The sequence below is a fragment of the Dreissena polymorpha genome, chromosome 3, assembly GCF_020536995.1.
Source record: "Dreissena polymorpha isolate Duluth1 chromosome 3, UMN_Dpol_1.0, whole genome shotgun sequence".
NCBI classification, from domain to species: domain Eukaryota; kingdom Metazoa; phylum Mollusca; class Bivalvia; order Myida; family Dreissenidae; genus Dreissena; species Dreissena polymorpha.
The window spans coordinates 34739729-34760427 of record NC_068357.1 but is presented as its reverse complement, the minus strand read 5'-3'; the positions used below and the strand labels follow the sequence as shown (position 1 = coordinate 34760427).

Sequence of the window (20699 nt, the reverse complement as noted above, 5' to 3'; positions counted from 1 at the left end):
AACACTTGAGTATAATTGATTGTTCGATACCTGGTGTACTGGCTGAAAAAAAGTGTTTGTCAGACAAAAGTATTCACCAGACATTCTATTTATTTTGTGTATTGTAATGCTGAAACACAATTTGTTTGGTCAGATACTTACAAATGCTTGTTTCTTGAAGTTGATATCAGAAATTCTTTAAAACACTAGCAGTATAGTTACTACTAGTTAAATAATCGCACTTTGTACAATTTTTGTCACAATGAAATGTGACCTCACTGCAGGGGATATTGATAGCACACCCATGTGGAGAAGAAATGTTCCTGACTGTTCAATTTTGGGAAGATTATTGGAAAATTTATTTTTTGTCAATTGCTGAACAACTTACCCCAAAATTGTTACAGCTGTCCACATTTGAATTTACTGGCTTGTAAATTAAAAATTAATAATTCACCTGAAATTTTTGCAATTCCTTTTAGAAATTTTTCATAAATTGTGCATTGTTGCTGACTTAATTCAAGGGCTTACATACTTTCGCAGAGGCTGAGCTACATATAGCTGGTGATGCCTTCTTTCATTGATCATTCCTATAATTTCGACCACCTTCATATTTTAAAAATTATTGTATATGTTTGATAAATCTTTAGTTATGGATCTATATTTAGAAAATTCTGTAACATGGATGTTGTTTTTTGTTTCAAAACATGTAAATTTTACATTTTAGCTAAGGAAATAAACAACTTGAAACTTTCAAATGATAATTTTAGTCATTTGGGATGGTTATTATGATCGGGAATGGGGCAAAATTTCAGCATGACATTTTGACAAAAACAACGCATTGAGTTGATTTACTGAATATCGTCTGTTTAAAGCTACCATTGATTGCACTTATTCAATTTTTGTACTAAAGCACTTGAAAACATTAACCCTTACCTTAACTTAAAGGGGCCTATTAACGTTTTGCTAAATTGACAAAATGAAAAAAAATGTTTCAGATTCACAAATCGTTGTAGTTATGATACTTGTGAGGGAACATGTGAGTTATGCTGAACATTTACCATGCTCAAAAGTATCCATTGTATGCATCTTTTGACGATTTCAAAACCTGAAAATTATAAAGCGTTGCAACGCCAAACAATTGAATAATTTGGAGAGTTCTGTTGTGTTGCTGTTATGTTTTGTGATACTACAAGGATTGCTTATAAAAAGTATTAAATGCATCCCCATTGTATGAGCACGGATGGCCCAGTGTTCAAAGCAGTAGACTTTTACTCCAGGGGTCAGCGGTTCGAGCCCAGTTGAAGGTTACTTTTTTTTCTTTCTTTGATTTAGTTCTTGTTTTTTTACTGGAGCTTTTAAGATCCAATGTTTACATTTATCAATATTAAGCATTTGATGACAAACTTCAATACATGCTGAAATCTGTGAAAAGGCCCCTTTAATGTTTTTCTCACAAACAATACAGTTGTCTGTGGTATAGCTGTCAGTGTCATTTACTTTAGCTAGAACTCATGCCCAATAAATAAGCATTGAATTATTTTCTGTCAATTTGGACTTTTATCACAAGTTATCTAAATTTTTGGCAAATATTTACATTTCATGAATTTTCTTTAACCAAACCATAAAGTATATTGTGTTATATTTACTGCTTTGGAACTCCCAGCCATTGGTTATTAACCTTTCTATAATTCAGCACTTTCCTGTTAATTTTCCATTTAAAAGTTTTGTGTGTTTAAGGCAAAAAGGTTTTGAACTCCAATCGGTTTGTTATTGACTGCAATATAATGCAACCTATTCCTTTAAATTATCCTTTATACCTTTTATTAATTTTACTTGTTAAAGGTGCCTTTTCACAGATTTTGGCATTTTTTAACTTATTCATTAAATGCTTTATATCGATAAATGTAAACATTGGATCGTAAAAGCTCCAGTAAAAAATCAAGAATAAAATTAAAAAAAGGAAAAGAACATTGCCCGGACCAGGTTTCGAACCAGTGACCCCTGGAGTCCTGCCAGAGTCCTGAAGTAAAAACGCTTTAGCCTACTGAGCTATTCCGCCGAGTACACTTACTTAACGTATTTTATACCTTATATAAGCAATCTTCGTAGTTTCACAAAATTTAACGACAAAAACAGAACTCTCCAAATTATTCAATCGTTTCGCGTTGCAACGCTTTATAATTTTTAGGTTTTAAAATCGTCAAAAGATGCATATAATGGGTAAATTAGACCATGGTTAATGTTCAGTATGACTGTTTCCTCACAAATATCATAACTAAAACGAAAATTTGCGAATCTGAAACAACTTTTTTCAATTTTGTCAATTTACCAAAGCGTGAAAAGATCCCTTAAAAGATCATATTTTTGACAGTGTGGACTTGAAGTGTGGATAAATTCTGGCCAAAGTTTGTAGCTTTGCATGCCTTTGGACAACCAGCACTTATGAACCTTAATAATATAAATGCATTTTGTTTCAATTTAGCTGACATTTGAAAGTTGATTTCTGTCTTTAAAATATCTAAAAACAAATCTTTCATTAACCCTTTCCCACTCGGAAGCAAATTGAAAATGGCTATGTGCAAACAGCATAAAATCAGAACAGCCTGGGAGTAACTCGCAGTCTGTTCAGGCTTTATGCTGTTTGCTGCTCATCAGTATCTTAAACACAGTATTATGTGAAATTGGAATAAGACATCAATTTGAGAATAAATTGAGTTTTTTTAACAGTGCATATTATGCAGCTTTACAAGTTGTATTTATTTAGTTTTACAAATTATAATTAAAACATAAACTTGCATATGCATATGTAATAACATCAGTTAAATTGATTTTACTATAAAACCGGATTTTTTATGGATTTTTTTTAAATTCTAATTTAATGAAACTGTGTTCATGCGGCGCATGAACACAGTTTAAAAATACAGTTCAAATTATAAAAAACAACAATCCCTGTTTATGAAAATGTCACAGAAAATTGCTTATTAAGCTTGAAGTATAGATAAAATAGTACAAAAATAAGTTTAAATCATGAAATAAATAGTTTTGTTTGAGAAAATCACCAAAATGATGCCCATTCCCAGTTTGATGTCTTATTCCCAATTCACATAATACAGTGTTCTTAGGATCTAGTAAGAAAGGCCTTTAATTAAAATAAACAATCTAATAGACTACAAACACATCAAAATATGTATCTAAGTGGTAAAGGGTTAAATATGTATTTAAGTGATAAAGGATTAAATATGTATCTAAGTGGTAAAGGATTAAATATGTATCTAATTGGTAAAGGGTTAAATATGTATTTAAGTGGTAAAGGATTAAAAATGTATCTAAGTGGAAAAGGGTTAAATATGTATTTAAGTGGTAAAGGATTAAATATGTATTTAAGTGGAAAGGGGTCAAATATGTATTTAAGTGGTAAAGGATTAAATATGTATCTAAGTTGAAAAGGGTTAAATACATTTCAAAGTGGTAAAGGATTAGCACACATCTTTCTTGAACTGTATGCAGTCAGAGAATCCATTTCTTTATCTTCCTTGTTAATAAATATTTGCCAATGTTGCAATTTACATGTATTTTGTTGGCAAGTTTTTACTATTCCTGTTTGCCCAGTCCATATCTTCAATTACCGCCTTTACAAGTATTTTACATATTTTGGTGTTTGCCTACACAGCAGGAGATCAACTATTTGAGTCTCACACTGTACATTATTCTGAAATGATGCCTTTTTATTATGCAATTACTTCTTTTTGAATGACATCTATATGATTTTAACAATTATTAAGGAAAACAAGCGGTTACTCGTATGTTTGTATGGTCCAGCAATGTGTACATTTTGAGATAATTTAAATAGGCTATAGAAATTTTGAAAGTTCATTCAAAATTTTTGCCATTTCATATCCTTTGCAATGTTTACATTTTGAGGTCAAAAGGCTATAGCTACTTTGAAGGTTTTAAGGTTTTCAGAATATCGTTCATTTAATTTCCTTTGCTTTTACACCCTAGTACTATTATATCACATAATTTCTGTTTGATTCTCATAATTGAGAAAAATAAACTTTTGTTATGCATTTCAGGGTGCTAGCCGATACAATGTCCATTAAAGATAAACTACTTTAAATATATTTTATTTTTAATACATCAAATAATTGTACCCAGCCAATATACTTTGTATATTATATAAACATGTCATGTTACTACAAACTTTCTTTATAAATGCATAAAGATTGAAAAAGTGTTGAATCAAACTTTTTTCTAAATTACTGGCAGATCATAACAGAATATGTCGAAATACACAAATATGGTAGGTTTGTACAAAATACTGAACAATACATTATGGTAGATAAGTACCCAGTATCTGTAGGAGTATTAACCCTTTCAGTGCGGGAACCGAAGGCCTTTGCAAACAGTTTGGATCCAGATGAGACGCCACAGAACGTGGCGTCTCATCAGGATCCAAACTGTTTGCTATTCTGATAATATTCTTTGAAAAAAATTGAAGAAAATGCTAATTTTAGAAATTCAGCAGACGACATTTTAGCAGACGACAAATTTCCCAGCATGCAAAGGGTTAATTTGAACAAAGCCATGAAAGAAATCATGGAATAGGAAGGTTGTTTTGCTGTCCTAAGAAACAAAAGTAAAAGCATATGAATTGTATTCTTTATATTGTGACCTTACATGACAAATGTTCATTTGACACTTTCGTGACATACAATACATGTTGTAACATTAAATTTAACAATAAACAAGAAATATCTTTAAAAAAGATATACGGCGTTGATTGTGGTAGGAGTTTGTGAAAGATAAAGAGTTCAATGAAAGAGATCAAGGATAGCGAATGTCTTTTTCTGTGCAGTTCTTAGCTGCATCACACGCAGTACGGGATGTTACGCGGAGTTTTCGCGGCTTATTGTACAGTATTACATATTGCTGGTCATAAACCTATAGAAACAAAACAGAAAACCAAAAGAAGAATGGAAATGAAATTAAAACATATGAGTCAACCGGCCACACGCGAAGTATCCGTACATATTTTAAATATTTATACGCGCATTCTTCGAACAAACCTGTTTTTGTGGTTTGTTGGGCATTGCTATTTGATTCGATTATTAACAGTATCGAGAATCATCGCGCTCATGCTTAATACATTAGTCAATATGGTGGAAAATAAATTAAATAAAAATAATATTCATCATGGTATTGTTGAAAACACATTAAGAATCTATTATTGACATACCATAATTATATTGCTGTATATCTTCATTTAACATCATTCTGGTCTAAAGAAAATTCAAGTTCACTTAGTTCACGCGATAGTGTCTTTATTATATAATGATTATTTTACTGGCCACAAACTCAGGTCAGCACATAAGGTAGTTATGAAGAAGCAGCGATGACCTGTAAATAAACTTTGACATTCACACACACTGGCCGCGAACTGACCCTGATACCTCGCGGGTTGAAATGCATACATTAAAGTGAGGCCACGCTTCCAGTGCTCTTTATACTTTTGCATGTTAACATGTTGACAGGAATATGGAAGTCAGTACCAAATATGAGAACATAGCCTTTACGTAAAAATGCTATCGCGCTAGCAATCCTCTGAAAATAAAAGGTGCAAGCACAAACTGTATTTACGTGAGATTGAGTGTAAAACTGTTCTATCTATTAAGCCTTTTCATTAGAGATAAAATTGTTTCATGCTGAACACGCAGTTAAACAGTGTTACAAAGACGCGGACATGTTTCCAATGTTCTGTCGGTATGCTCAAATCAGCCTATGAGATAAATGAAGTGTATTCATTCTGACCTAGCCGCGGGAAATTGTATTTAAATTTTATTGGACAGTTACAAAGGTCAGGTAAGGTGAAAAGCTGGCGTATACAGCTACGCCGAAAAACATCAAAGAGAGAAAGACCTCTGAACATAGTTTGCAATTACATCTTAGAAAGCTATTTATATTATTGTGATTATTGGCCTGATTTTTCAGCAGTGATTAGCACATAACCAAAGCCTTTAAATGGTCATTAATTGTATCGATATTGGCTCAGCTAGGATCACTTTAGCCATTTATCAACAATGTTTGTGTGCTTTTCGCAGATGTCCAGGGTTGTGTTGACAGTCAATATTTGTATAGAAATCTGGATTGTCACACTGGACTTGAGTGGTTGTATGCTGACTTGTCTGGTGAGCAAACAAAACTGTTGCTTCAGAGATTGTTTGCTGTCATGTGTGTTTCTCGAATATCTCATAAAGGGAATATTGACAGCTAATGTGGAATTGTGTTTCAATGCTTCAAAGGGAAAAAATATCATTGGTGAATACAGGAGTGTATTTCACAAATAATGAGTAAAATCTTTAAAATATTTTTTTTATTAAATGATTGCTTACAGTGACCTTTTCAGGTTTTTGTTAATTGACAAAATAATAAAAAATGTATCAGATTTACATTTTTTTTTTTGAAGTTATGATATTTGTGAGGAAACAGTAATAATAAACAATTACCATCTTCTAAAATATCCTTTATATGCATCTTTGACCACTTAAAAACCTGAAAATTATTAAGTGTTGCAACACGAAACAATTGAATAATTTGGAGAGTTCTGTTGTTGTCATTATATTTTGTGACACTACGAGGATTGCTTATATAAAGTATAAAATACAGCATTCATGGTATGAGCACGGAAGGCCAAGTAGTCTAAGGGTTAGACTTTTACCCCAGGGGCCAGCGGTTCGAGCCCAGTTAAGGGTAACTTTTTTTTCTTTCTTTGATTTTATTCTTGTTTTTTTATTGGAGCTTTTTAGATCCAATCTGTACATTTATTAATATAAAGCATTTAATGACAAACATCAATACATGTCAAAATCAGTGAAAAGTTCCCTTAAACACCAACTTGAAGTTTTTAGCTCACCTGAGCAAAGTGCTCTTGGTTGAGCTAATGTGTTGCCAACTTTTAGCTTGTTATCACACAAGAGGCCTCATTTTTCATCCAAGCTTGATGAAACTTGCTCACAGAGATAATCTTGCAAATGTATGGCCAAGGTTTAATCTGGGTCATGTGCCTGCAGGTCAAATCTTAGAAAAACCTTGATATCACACTAGATTAAGCCACATTTATGACCCAATCTTGATGAAGCTTGGTCCGAATGCATTTAATGTGAAACTAGATCATGTGCATCCAAAAACTCGATCACTAGGTCAAATCTTATTAAAACACATACTATCACTCTATGACTCAATCTTGATAAAACTTGTTCAGGATGTTTATATAACTTCACAATTGTTTAGCCAAGTGTGGTTCAAGCTCATGTGCATCCAAAACTTTGGTTACAATGTCAAATTTTGTTACCACTCTTGAAGATACGTTTATGCCTTAATCATGAAAAAACTTGGTCAGAATGTTTATCTAAACAATATCTAGGGCTAGGCTAAACTTGAATCTGAGTCATGTGTGTTCAAAACTAGGTCAACTGGTAAAAATCTTTAAAAAACAGTGTTACGATTATTGAGGTCACATTTACAGCACAATTTTTATGAAACTAGGTCAGAATTCAATTTTTGCCAATTCCTAGGCAAAGTTCAAAGCTAGGTCATGTGTGTCAAAAAAACTAGATCACTAGATGAAGTTTTGAAGAATGATACAAATAATATGCTCTTATTGGTAGGTAAATTTAATTATGTGATACAAATTGTTTTTGTACACTGAGCCTATTTAGTGATCATTTGATTCACATTTATCTATTCATTTAGTCAAAGTCAAATATAATTTAAATGCATATTTTCTTCAGCAAACACACTTGTTCATATCAATATAATTATGTCTAGATTTGGATGGCACCAAATGTTTTGGGAAATAATGTGCCCATTTACAATGACATAATTTTATCCTAATAAAAGCAGTTTTGACTCTAAGCCTCAATTAATTGTTTACTTGCTTAACAGCTTCCATTTATCCTAATTATTGTGTTTACTGAGGTAACTATGGAGACAAATATGAATAACTGATTGGTTTCATTTATTGCGGATTAACATGGGATCGGCATATTATTCCTATACATTGTATTAATGGTTGTAGGTCATTTTCACAGTTTTAAAATTCACACAAGTTTTCCTTGCCTAGAGGTTTACAAAGTAGACATTTAATGTGGGGTGTCTGAGAACTTTTGAATGAGCCTTAGTTTGGTTTTATCTTAACACAACATTTATACATGATTGAATGATATAAAGGGACATGATTTAATTGTTAAACATTCATGTCAACAACAATATATATCAGTCAATTTTGGAGGTAGGTCATATAACTCGGAATCAACTATGAAGTCATCATGTTTGTAGAATAGAATCTGATTCAATAAAACAAACACCTTGATACTAAGATGCACTATATTTTAGACAAAGTACGAAAAAAAGCAAAAAACTTATCTTGCAAATATTTATTGCAAACATTCATGCTATGATTAGCACATCAACTGTCAAACCACATATTGATTCGCAGTAAAAAATCAGCTTCTTACAGTGGCAAGCCTGGCTGTATTTTACAGTAACACATATATAGATCAGTAAACTGTTATTCTCTATATCATGTTTATGTGTCAAAGTGTTTTTTTTCTTGCATACATGTCATTAATGGCAGTCCAGAGGTGGGGAAAGGCCTAGAATCACATTTATAAGGTAAAGGGTGTTGCTAAAACTGGGCAAGGTGGAAAGTTCGACAAGTCTTATACATTTTCAAATAAATTGCTATATCCAAGAAGTTTATTAGACTAACTGTTAACACTTGAACTACAGGTATCTTAGAAAAGAACTGTGCAATTGTATATTTGCAAAAATACATAAAATTTCAAAACATTTCCAACTTTCTTTTGTTTACCATTTCAGAGAGGCTGGAATGGTAAGCAGACAGGAACAGGGAGCAGAAACCTGATATTTTGATCTAGCAGAGGGATAATCACTTAACCCTTTGCATGCTGGGAAATTTGTCGTCTGCTTAAATGTTGTCTGCTGAATTTGTAAAATTAACATTTTCTTTCCAGCAACATAAGCAAGACAGTTACTAGCCTTTATTTCGTGTTGATATTCGCTCTTAATCACGACTTTACTTGCTGCAAAATTTCTGAGCTGGATGACCTAATGAAAGCTCCACTAAGAAAATTTGCGGTGAGTAAAGTCAAGATTAAAGTGAATTTCAATATGAAATAAGCGCCATTTGAACATTTAACAAAGGTAATGACGGGTATAAAATGGCGAAAAATAACTGTCTTGGCATGGACGTCGCCATCTTGACTATCACGTGATTACCACCTCTGTCTAGATCTGTTCTGAAAAAGAGTCTTGCTGTGAAAAAATTGGGTTTAAAGCATGCAGTGAAGTGTCGTCCCAGATTAGCCTGTGCAGTCCACACAGGTTAACCAGATTAGCCTTTGCAGGCTGCACTGGCTAATCATGGAAGAAACTGTCTGCTTTGATTGTATATTTTGTTTAAAGAAAGTCTTCAGTTTTGGCGGAGAGTGTTGTACCTGATAAGCCTTTGTGGACTGCACAGACAAATCTTAATCGACACCTAACGCACATTCTTTAACCCTTAAAGCGCTGGAGCTGAATTTTAAAGGCCTTTGCAAAGGGTTAAGTAACGTTTTCCAGAAAAAGGCTTATTCCTCTGTTAGTTTATGAGGCATTTTCAGTTGCAAATATCTTGTAATTATTGGTTTTAACATTTGATAAAATTATGTCAAAAGCTCAGAATAAGCTTGTACTTTTAAAGATCGAGGTAAATGAACTGTTAAAGGGAAATGTGTAACTTGTGTCACATTTTCTACACACTTGCGACCAAGATGACATGAATAAGATATTTTAAGAAATGCAAATGATCTAATGGCATGTCAATTAACTGTTAGCCTAATTAGCATACTAGGTTTGCACTAAATCACATCTTAAAAATACCTTGAAACCGCTCAATAGGCCACATTATTTACTCCGTCTTGATAAAACATGGTCAGAATTTATGTTTATGTTGTGAATATTAAGGCAAAGTTTGAATCTGGGTCATGTTTGTGTTAAACCTAGGTGACTTTTAATTAAATTTTAAGGAAAACCTTGTTTCCTGTAAAATATTAAGGAAATGTTTAAAGGTTTGGTAAACTAATGGAAAAGTTTTCGACAATCCGTAGAACTCAGCTTAAGGGCACTATAGACTTTTTGTATATACAGGATATTTAATTTACATTCTTTTTGAACTTTTACCACATACCCCAAATATCTTTTGTAATGTGGGTACTCAGGCCATCAACTAAAAATGAGTCGTGTTCTAAGAAAACTGAGCATAATGTATGTGCATAAAGTGACGTCCCAGATTAGCCTGTGCAGTCTGCATAGGCTAATCAGGGATGACACTTTCCGCTTGTATGACATTTTTTGTTTAAATGAAGTCTATTCTTAGCAAAAATCCAATTTAGGCGAAAAGTGACGTCCCTGATTAGCCTGTGTGAACTGCACAGGCTAATCTTGGATGACACTTTACGCACATGCATTATGCCCAGTTTTCTAAGAATGCGACTCAAATAGTCTTGGGTTGTTAATGTTTAGTGTTTTTTTTCCTTCTTATTGACATTTCCTTGAGAAAACACAATTTTAGTGCAATAAATCCAGTCTGAGTATGGCATTACTTAAGTGGCGGAAGCAATTATCTGTTAGATGGTCTTCAGGACAATAGGTCTCCTCTAAAGTCTGCATACTGGCTAGTATATCAGTGGAATGTAACCTTGTTTTGATTGTAATCAATAACCATTTCCCCATAAGAAGCAAAGTGAAAATTGCTTTTACAACCAGCATAAAACCAGAACAACCTGCGAGTATCTTGCAGTCTGTTCAGGTTTAATGCAGTTTGCTGCTCATCAGTATCTAAGGGTTTGAAATGAAGCCTTTAAAACTTGAATATGGTAAGAAAGTCTTTAATTATCCCCAAGCTTTTTAAAAAGCGTGGGGATATTGTGGTCATCTCCGCCATCCGTCCGTCTATCTGTCTGTCTGTCCGTCCTGGCCACTATCTCCTCCTACACTATTAGCACTAGAACCTTGAAACTTACACACATGGTAGCTTTGAGCATATGTGCGACCCTGCACTATTTGGAATTTTGATCTGACCCCTGGGTCAAAAGTTATGGGGGTTGGGGTGGGGCCGGGTCAGAGAATTTCACTCATTTTTTTAGGTTATTTTACATTAACTTCTTCATTTCTATACCGATTTACTTCAAATTGATACTGAACCTCTCTTATGACAATACGGTCAATCTCAACTATGCATGGCCCCATTACCAACCCTGGGGCGCCCCGCCCACATAGACCACACCCACCCAAAATTGCCTTTTACTATAATTTCTTCATTTCTACACCGATTCACTTCAAATTGATACTGAACCTCTCTTATGACAATACGGTCAATCTCAACTATGCATGGCCCCATAACAAACCCTGGGGCGCCCCGCCCACATAGACCACATCCACCCAAAATTGCCTTTTACTATAATTTCTTCATTTCTACACCGATTCACTTCAAATTGATACTGAACTTCTCTTATGACAATACGGTCAATCTCAACTATGCATCGCCCATTACCAACCCTGGGGCGCCCCGCCCACATAGGCCACACCCACCCAAAATTGCCTTTTACTATAATTTCTTTATTTCTACACCGATTCACTTCTAATTGATACTGAACTTCTCTTATGTCAATATGGTCAATCTTAACTATGCATGGCCCCATTACCAACCCTGGGGCGCCCCGCCCACATAGGCCACACCCACCCAAAATTGCCTTTTACTATAACTTCTTCATGACATTTCTACACCCATTCACTCCTAATTGATACTGAACTTCTCTTATGACAATAGTAACGTTCAATCTAAACTATGCATGGCCCCATTACCAACCCTGGGGCGCCCCTGGGTCAAACATGCGGCGTGGGGATATGTGTCGGCCTCTGCCGTGCCATTTCTAGTTAAATTTAACTTTGTAAGTGACTACAAATGCGTCAAAATACGTAGCTATGGGGTAAAGGGTTAAATTAATTAATTGATGTTGATTCAGGGAGTTTTTTCATAAAGGGGAATGGAGACTCAATTTCTCACATGTGAAAATTGTCAAAATTTTGTACTTAAAATTGATACGGAACCTCTCTTATGACAATACGGTCAATCTCATCTATGCATGGCCCCATTACCAACCCTGGGGCGCCCCGCCCACATAGACCACACCCACCCAAAATTGCCTTTTTCTATAATTTCTTCATTTCTACAACGATTCACTTCAAATTAATACTGAAATTCTCTTATGACAATACGGTCAATCTCAACTATGCATGACAATACGGTCAATCTCAACTATGCATGGCCTAATTACCAACCCTGAGGCGCCCCACCCACATAGGCCACACCCACCCAAAATTGCCTTTTACTATAACTTTTACATTTCTACACCGATTCACTTCTAATTGATACTGAACTTCTCTTATGATAATACGGTCAATCTCAACTATGCATGGCCCAATTACCAACCCTGGGGCGCCCTGCCCAAATAGGCCACACAACACAAAATTGCCTTTTACTATAATTTCTTCATTTCTACACTGATTCACTTCTCATTGATACTGAACTATTCTTATGACAATACGGTCAATCTCAACTATGCATAGCCCCATTACCAACCCTGTGGCGCCCCGCCCACATAGGCCACATTTCATTTCATTCATTCAATTCTCTCTGCGCCATCTGGTTCTTGAGGCGACGGCAAGGGAGCGCCACTTTGGTCGGTCAGCTGCTGTTGCGGATGCTGTCTGCAGAGTGAGGCCTCTGTTCTTGAGCTCTCGTCTCTTTCGGTCGTCCATGTTTTCTTTTCCCCTGTGGAGTCCATCTCAGTGCCACCCTGGGTAGCGAGTCGGGTGCCATTCTGCAGACGTGGCCTAGCCATCTCCATCTTCTCAAAGCAATGGTCTCCGTGATGCTGTTTGCGCCAGCTCTTTGACGCAGTTCCATGTTCGTGATCATGTTTGGCCAGAAGACTTTCATGATCCGTCGTAGGCACTTGTTCTGGAAGACTTCCAGTTTTCGCTCGATGGTAGCAGTGGTCTTCCAGCACTCAGACCCATATCGAATGACGCTCAGCACGTTGCTCTTGAAGCCACACCCACCCAAATTGCCTTTTACTTAACTTCTTTATTTTTACACGGATTCACTCCTAAATGATACTGAACTTCTCTTATGACAATACGGTCAATCTCAACTATGCATGGCCCCATTACCAACCCTGGGGTGCCCCTGGGTCAAACATGCGGCGTGGGGATACGCGTCGGCCTCTGCCGCGCCATTTCTAGTTTTAGTGTTATTTTTAATTTGTAGTCCCAAACTGTTTGTTAAAGGCTTTTGTGCGTGAGATAATTTTGAATGCTCTTTATAAGCCGCTGTACAATATATTAGCTTAAAATTATCCTTATTCTGTTGATAATATTGGAAATCATGAAGTATTATGGCCAGACCTGTTTCATTGGCTGCACATAATTAAGCTTCCAAAGGTTTGGTCAGTTATTCTGTCGTGTAAACTTTTTATGCTCCCCCGAAATTGTTTTGGGGAGCATATAGTCGCCGCTTCGTCTGTCCGTCCGTCCTTCCGTCCGCCGTCCGTGCACAATTTTTGTCCGGGCTATTTCTCAGCAACTAATGACCAGAATTCAATGAAACTTTTTGGGAATCTTCACTACCAAGAGGAGATGTGCATGTTGTCAGCGGGTTCTGGTCGGATGATTTTTCACAGAGTTATGGCCCTTTGAAATTTTCCATTAACTGTACATATAGTGCAATTCTTGTCCAGGCTATTTCTCAGCAACTAATGACCGGAATTCAATGAAACTTTATGGGAAGCTTCACTACCAAAAGGAGATGTGCATATTATCAGCCAGTTCTGATCGGATGATTTTTCAATTCTTGTCCGAGCTATTTCTCAGCAACTTATCACGGGAATTCAATGAAACTTTATGGGAAGCTTCACTACCAACAGGAGATGTGCATATTATCAGCCAGTTATGGTCGGATGATTTTTCACAGAGTTATGGCCCTTTGAAATTTTCTATAAACTGTTTATATAGTGCAATTCTTGTCAGGGCTATTTCTCCCCAACTACTGACTGGACTTCAATGAAGCTTTATGGGAAGCTTAACTACTTTGAGGAGATGCGCATGATATTAGTGGGTTCTTGTTAGATGATTTATTTAGAGAGTTATGGCCCTTTGAAATTTTTAAATTGCTAAACCATCCATCGCATTATTTTGTCCAAAGTTATGCCCCACAAAATGTTTCCTTTTATCTGAATATATAGTGCAATATTGTGACAAAAAAACCTTTGGGGAGCATCACCCGTCTCAGACGGTTTCTTGTTTGTTTTAGTGCTTAAACAGAACTGAAAAATTGTGTTGGGTATAGAAAGCAGTTGCGTAAATCCGATTGCTTTTTGTGATTTGCGCTTAAACATTTGCAATTTTTTTTATGGAAAGGCGTTTAGCTTATTGCATTGTAAATGGCAATCTATTCAAGTTTATGTAATGAAATGATGGAACATGGAATATTTTTTTGGCGTAGCTGTTTTTCCCAGCTTTTCACCTAATCTGACCTTTGTAAAGCATCCAATGAAATTCGAATAAAATTTCCCACCTCACAGTAGGCCAGAATCATTTTGAAATAAAGGGTTTTGTTTGTTGTGTAGAAGTATTGACTTCCTGGTGATTACATTTATCTTGATTTATTTGCAAAAAAACCATCAGCAATTCACAAACCACAATTAGCAAAAAGCAATTTAAATGGCATATCAGCTTTCTATTGTAGCAAAAATCTTGGAAGAAGTTTTATGTGTTGGTGTTCAGCTACATGACCGATAATATCTTGGATAGATACTGTGGTACATTGCAGGATTGTACAGAGCTATGCATAAAACATTGAAAATCATTAGCAGCAACCGAGAGTTTCCTCAAGATCATGTAACATGTTTACTTGGATACAAAAACACACTTGCATTGGAGAAAAGCATGCTCTTACTGAATGCAAACATTCTTTATCATTTCAGGTTTAGACAATCTGACAGATCATCGATAGATTGGTAGATGATTGGAACAGATTAAGCAAACAGATTCTCTTTCAAGAAAAAAACCTGAACAAAATGTGATGGTGGTTAAAACTGATGGGAAAATGGTATTCTTAGAAACATGATGATGCTTGCTGTAGGGAGGCAGTTATGATCACTCAGTGTCTATGGTGTTAGAAGAGCTTATCATGGAAAATGGGGGGTCAGGGGACACCGAAAATGGCACTGGGGCCGACGAGAACAAAAATAGAAACAGTCTTGAAAGGGTCGAGCCAGAAAGGAAAATTACGCCCTTTGAACGTCTCTCCCAAGACTTGAGCGATGATCCGAGAGTTTTGAAGGAAATCACGCTCGGGAAGAGAATCGGTTTCTACCGGATCCGGGGCGAACTGGGCAGCGGGAATTTCTCCCAAGTCAAGATGGGCATACATGTTCTAACAAAAGGTTTGTAAAACTTGAATTTTTTACAAAAAAGGTTTTTGAATTTTACTTAAATTTTCACAATTATTTGAGTGTTATTTTGAATAATAGCCCACAACTGTGCGTTAAAGCCACACACCTTGAAATGAAATACATTGTAATCAATACATATAAATCAAATTTGAAAATGTGCAAAGTTGTCATTAAATCTGTAGCCTAGTTAGCAAGTAATTTATTATTTTTCAAACAGCTTTTAAAACCGAAAGTAGGATTTCTATACGTATACATGTGTACGTCCATTTCGACAAACGCGATTATTTTTAAGTTTTTAAGCGCAAAAAAAGACAGATTTCTACCTTGTAACCACCAGATATATTCTAATTGGTACTGGTAAAAATTAAATCTATAGCCTACTTAGCAAGCAATTAATTATTTTTCAAACGGTAGCACTTTTAAAACCTTAAGTAAGATTTCTAGACGTATACGTCCATTTCGACAAACGCGATTATTTTTAAGTTGTAAAGCGCAAAAAGACGGATTTGTACCTTGTAAGATATATTCTATTTGGCAAAGATAAACTTTGTTTCTGATTTATACTTAAATTTAATATGCCAAATAAGGTGTGTGGCTTAAAACGCTTTTTGTATGTGGGATCATTTTGAATGCTCTAAATAAGATGTTTTAATAAAATGTGTAAGACTTGAATTTTTTACAAATAAGGTATTTTGAACTTTAGTCATATTGATATTCTTGTGTTTAGATTGGTAATGTAATGTGTAAAGTTACTTCCTTCAAGAAATCGTATCCTCCGTAGAGCTAAATGGTTTGTTTTATTTGTCACATACTTTTAACAATTTCTACACTTTTATTACACTAATTTACTGCATATTATAAATAACATGTCAAGGGTCCATATATTATATCATTTAAATAAAAAAAAAGGTTTATAAGTCAGAGTTCATTTTCTCTGCTGGCAAACAAAAAGCAGTTTTAAACTGTTTCACACAGTACCTTTCGAGAGTCTACTGAAATAACATCCATCCAATTTTATTATGTGTCTTGTTCTGAGAAAACTGGGCATAATACATGTGCGTAAAGTGTGGTCAGGGACACACTTTACGCTTAAACTAGATTTTCAGTAAAAAGGGACTTCTTTTGAACGAAAAATACCATTAAAGCGGAAAGTGTCGTCCCTGATTAGCCTGTGCCACAGGGCCATCCTTAAAAAATTGTTTGTTTGGCATTACCCGACCCAGGTAAATTTGAGTGGGTAGGTAGGTAGGGATTTTTTTTTTGTTAGTATATTTTTTTCTGAAATTGAACTCCGACATATACCAAACTGAAAGGTAATTATCAAATAAAGCTCCAAGTGTTCTGCCTCATGAAAGGAAATTGGTAAATATTTTTCTGCACCGTCCATATCACCACACATGTATTTATAAGTCTATTTTTTGTATAAAGAACATCGAAAATATAAAATAATCGACAAAAATGAAAATGTGCATATCGTTTGACTACAGAAAATGAAAACAAGTAACCTAGCAAATACACAATTAATATACTATTTGGTTGACATATTACTTTACAATAGCATAGTTTGTGAGTATAAAACAACAAAGTAATTATAACATTTAAATTTCAATTAAGAACAGAAAGGTGTAACATCTTCGACATGTAACTAATTATTTAATTATCATCCTTTAATTCAGATCGATAGACGGTAGAAAGTTTTAAAGTGATCAGCTTAATAATAATTTATTGAGTGTTACGCTTATTTTCATTTGCTTATTTTTTGTATGACTTTTGCCATGGGCCATTATATTGCAGGTAGACGACAATTTCAACTGTGTATTCCAGTATCTGCGCATGAATTACCCAATATTACCCCATAGCGAACTCAATGTTGATTGGCCAGCTACATGTGCCATATGCGCTTCAAAACATTCATGGAAACAAAGAGAAAATAAAAGTAAAAAAAAAACAATCCCGATTAAAATGGCGGATGTTTTCAATGAAATTTAACGAGATTTTAGCATATTCGTAAATTATAATTTTCTTGAGACAAATTTGCTACATTTTTGCAAATGGCGAACGACAGCTCGAGCCCTGTAATAGTGAGCATTTATTCCAATAATAACACGTTCACAATGCTCGTGCTGTCGTTCAGAATTTGAGCCATCTGCACCATTTGCAAATATATTGAGAATTTGGCTAAAGAAAAATCTAAATTGCGAAAATTCGAAAATCTAGTAAAATTTTGTTGAAAACATCCGCCATTTTAATCCGGACTGGTTTTCTATATTTGTCTCTTTGTTTCAATGAAAGTGTTTGCAATTCGTACAATTAACAAAACCCGGTCTGTACCCGATTAGACATTGCTTGAGCTGACCTTATCTTTATTGAAATGCACATGGTAGCTGGCCAATCAACATTGAGCTCGCTTTCACATGACATGACGTTGTCGAATTAAACGTGAGAAAGGGTGCAGCAATCGGATAATATTGGGTCATTTATGCGCAGTTGTTGTATAATTTGAATACACATTTAATATCGCAGTCTGCCTTCAAAATAGCAGCCGGTCGCTAGAGATAAACAAATGAGTGGGTCGGTCGGGTTATGCCAAACAATTTTTTTTTATAAGGATGGCCCAGAAGACAGTGTTTTTTTTAATGAAATATTCGGCGTAATTCGGCCCCATTCCCCCATCTCTAGAGTATAATTATTATTATATTTTTCCCCCTAATATTTGAAAAATTACCCTCTCGGAAATGTAATTCAATTTTAATCAATACCTCATTGTTTTAACTTAAAAAAAAAGATATTCTGTTTAAACAAGCACAACGTTGTCAGTCTTCTTCAAATAAGACTGATTAGTATTCTCAACCTGCTTTGCACAACACACACAGGGATGGAAACTAACCATCTTTAGTATTTTGGTTGCCCAGCTTAAGACTAACGAGCCCACAGTGATTTTTTTTTGCTTTTATTAGTTACAGCCTGTGCCATTTGTATTGGGAAAATTAGTGCGATAAACCATGAAATTGGGAAAAATAGCGCGATAAACCATGAAATTGGGAAAAATTAAGCATTATAAATATGATTAAAAGAAACAGACTTGTTTTTAAGTGCATGTTCAGAGTTTTTTCTAGCCATTTTGGGAAAAGGAGTCTGGTCAAATAGGGATTTTTTAATCGATAAAAGTGGCGAATTTGGGAATTATTTATCAACAAAAAGGACTAAATTAAAGTTATATATTTTGTAGGATGTCATAAGAGATTTCTGTCTTAAAAAAAGTGGTTGAAATTGGGCTTTTTTGGGGGGAAATTTTGGTCAGATTTCTGGGAAAAACTGTTGATTTTTGTGATTGGGAAGCAGCCGAATTTCGGGTTTAATTTTGAGCAAAAAAAAAATCACTGGCCCAGTACGATGTACATGTAGGGTTGTGTGTATATAAGAATTTCTATAAATAAAATAAAAGATAAGTAAACAACAACATTGCTTAATTGACAAACTTTCTGTGTATTATGTCATAATATAAGTCTGAGTTAAATCATTGCATTGGCTTTGATAAATGAATTTTATTAAACTAATTATTAACTCACAGATGCCAATTTCATTAAATGTTTAAATGCACTTAGTTCAAATAATTAAACGTAATCTGTCGACGTAAATCAACCTCATATTTATAGGAGTAAAATGCACTGAATTGTTTCAAGCTTAAAAAGCAAGTTGCCCAGCTAGACTACTATTAATTTTTGAATTTGAGTTGCTCAGGCCAAAATGTACTGGCCCCGGGCCTACGGGCAACCACTAATTTCCATCCCTGACACAGAAACAGGCTTGGGGAAGCTACACTTGAGTCCCTGATAAGACTATGTCTGCACACGGAGAGACTTGGTGAAGAGGAGGTCGCCAGAATAATTGACAAATTCGCAGCAAAGCCAAGAAATGTTGAACTTTGAACATGAACATTACATGTATGGTGAAATATAGTGTTAAAAGTTTATTTTGTACTGTAACTTGCTTAGCATTGAAATTTCCCCTTTTCCCCCTTTTACGCGTGAATACCCCCCCCCCCTCAGGGGACCTGACACCTTTCCCCCGAAACTGAAAAAAACCACTGGAAGAAGACACATCTTATCAATAAAAAGGGCATTTATATTCATTTATATATTTTTTTTACATTTATTAGTTCATTTATTGGTTCATTTATTCCACACTGAACTCTCAGTATTGTTTAAAATATTTATTTACAAGTTGGATAATTTAATTTAAATAACATATAATCAAAGCCATTAAAATTAGGATATTTAAATAGTGTTTGTAAAATAGGTTGATGTATTTGTACAGGGCTTTTTTCCTGATTTCGTGTAGCAACACTGGCCTTCTCACGTACTTTCTCACACTTTTAAAAATTGTGGAAAAATGATTTCCGAACTTCTGGAAATTGTAAAAAACGCGAATTTATCAATTTGCCAAAAAAAATTAATTCAGTTTGTCCAGAATTAGTATAGTAGAAGCATGTTTAATACTTGCATTATATTTAAATGCCTTTAAATAATGCAAAAATTTCATAGTACTTTTTCTTTGCAACAAATAAGTCCACTTTCATTTAGATCAACAATATCCTGACTGGTCTGAAGTTGAACTCTATTTCACACCATAGGAAAGCCTAACCACTGTCAATATCTTGTCTCAATTATGTAAAATATGAAATCAAATTCAAATTTTGAATTGTGAAATGGCTGTTTTTGACAGTTTTTAGCCCCAAAACTGCAATTTTTTCGCAAAAAAAGCCGTTTTTGTCAAGTATTATGGCCTTGTTAGATTTGTGAAATGACGGTGTCAATATTGTGAAATTTCCATCCACTGCCATTCTAAAATAAAAGCCCTGTATGAGTGTTCAGACGACATTACTTAATTGAATGAGCCAAAAATGCAAGACCAATTATAGGAATGTACCCAGTGTGTCTGAAAATCTCAGTATTGTACACAACACATTTAAATAATCTATACATTATAAATACATATTACATTCTTTTTATTACATCATCAATGAATATTCTAAGAAAGACTGGATTCATTATTTGCTTTTATATAGATATATTGTGTTGCCAGTTTCTACAGTTTTAATTATTTAAAAAAAAAGGCCGTATTTCCAAGACCATGCGTTTGAAA

At 34.7% G+C, this 20699-nt stretch overlaps 1 protein-coding gene across 19 annotated transcripts in view; it reads left to right on the top strand.

The window, feature by feature from the left end:
• Positions 1–20699, top strand: part of LOC127873654 (serine/threonine-protein kinase NIM1-like) — a 66185-nt gene that overhangs the window by 10105 nt on the left and 35381 nt on the right. For all 19 annotated transcript variants that reach the window (XM_052417565.1, XM_052417556.1, XM_052417557.1 and 16 more), the window contains exon 2: positions 15084–15545. In XM_052417565.1, the coding sequence (XP_052273525.1) occupies positions 15269–15545 (277 nt within the window). In that variant the 5' untranslated portion in view covers positions 15084–15268. The remainder of the gene's footprint in view (positions 1–15083; positions 15546–20699) is intronic.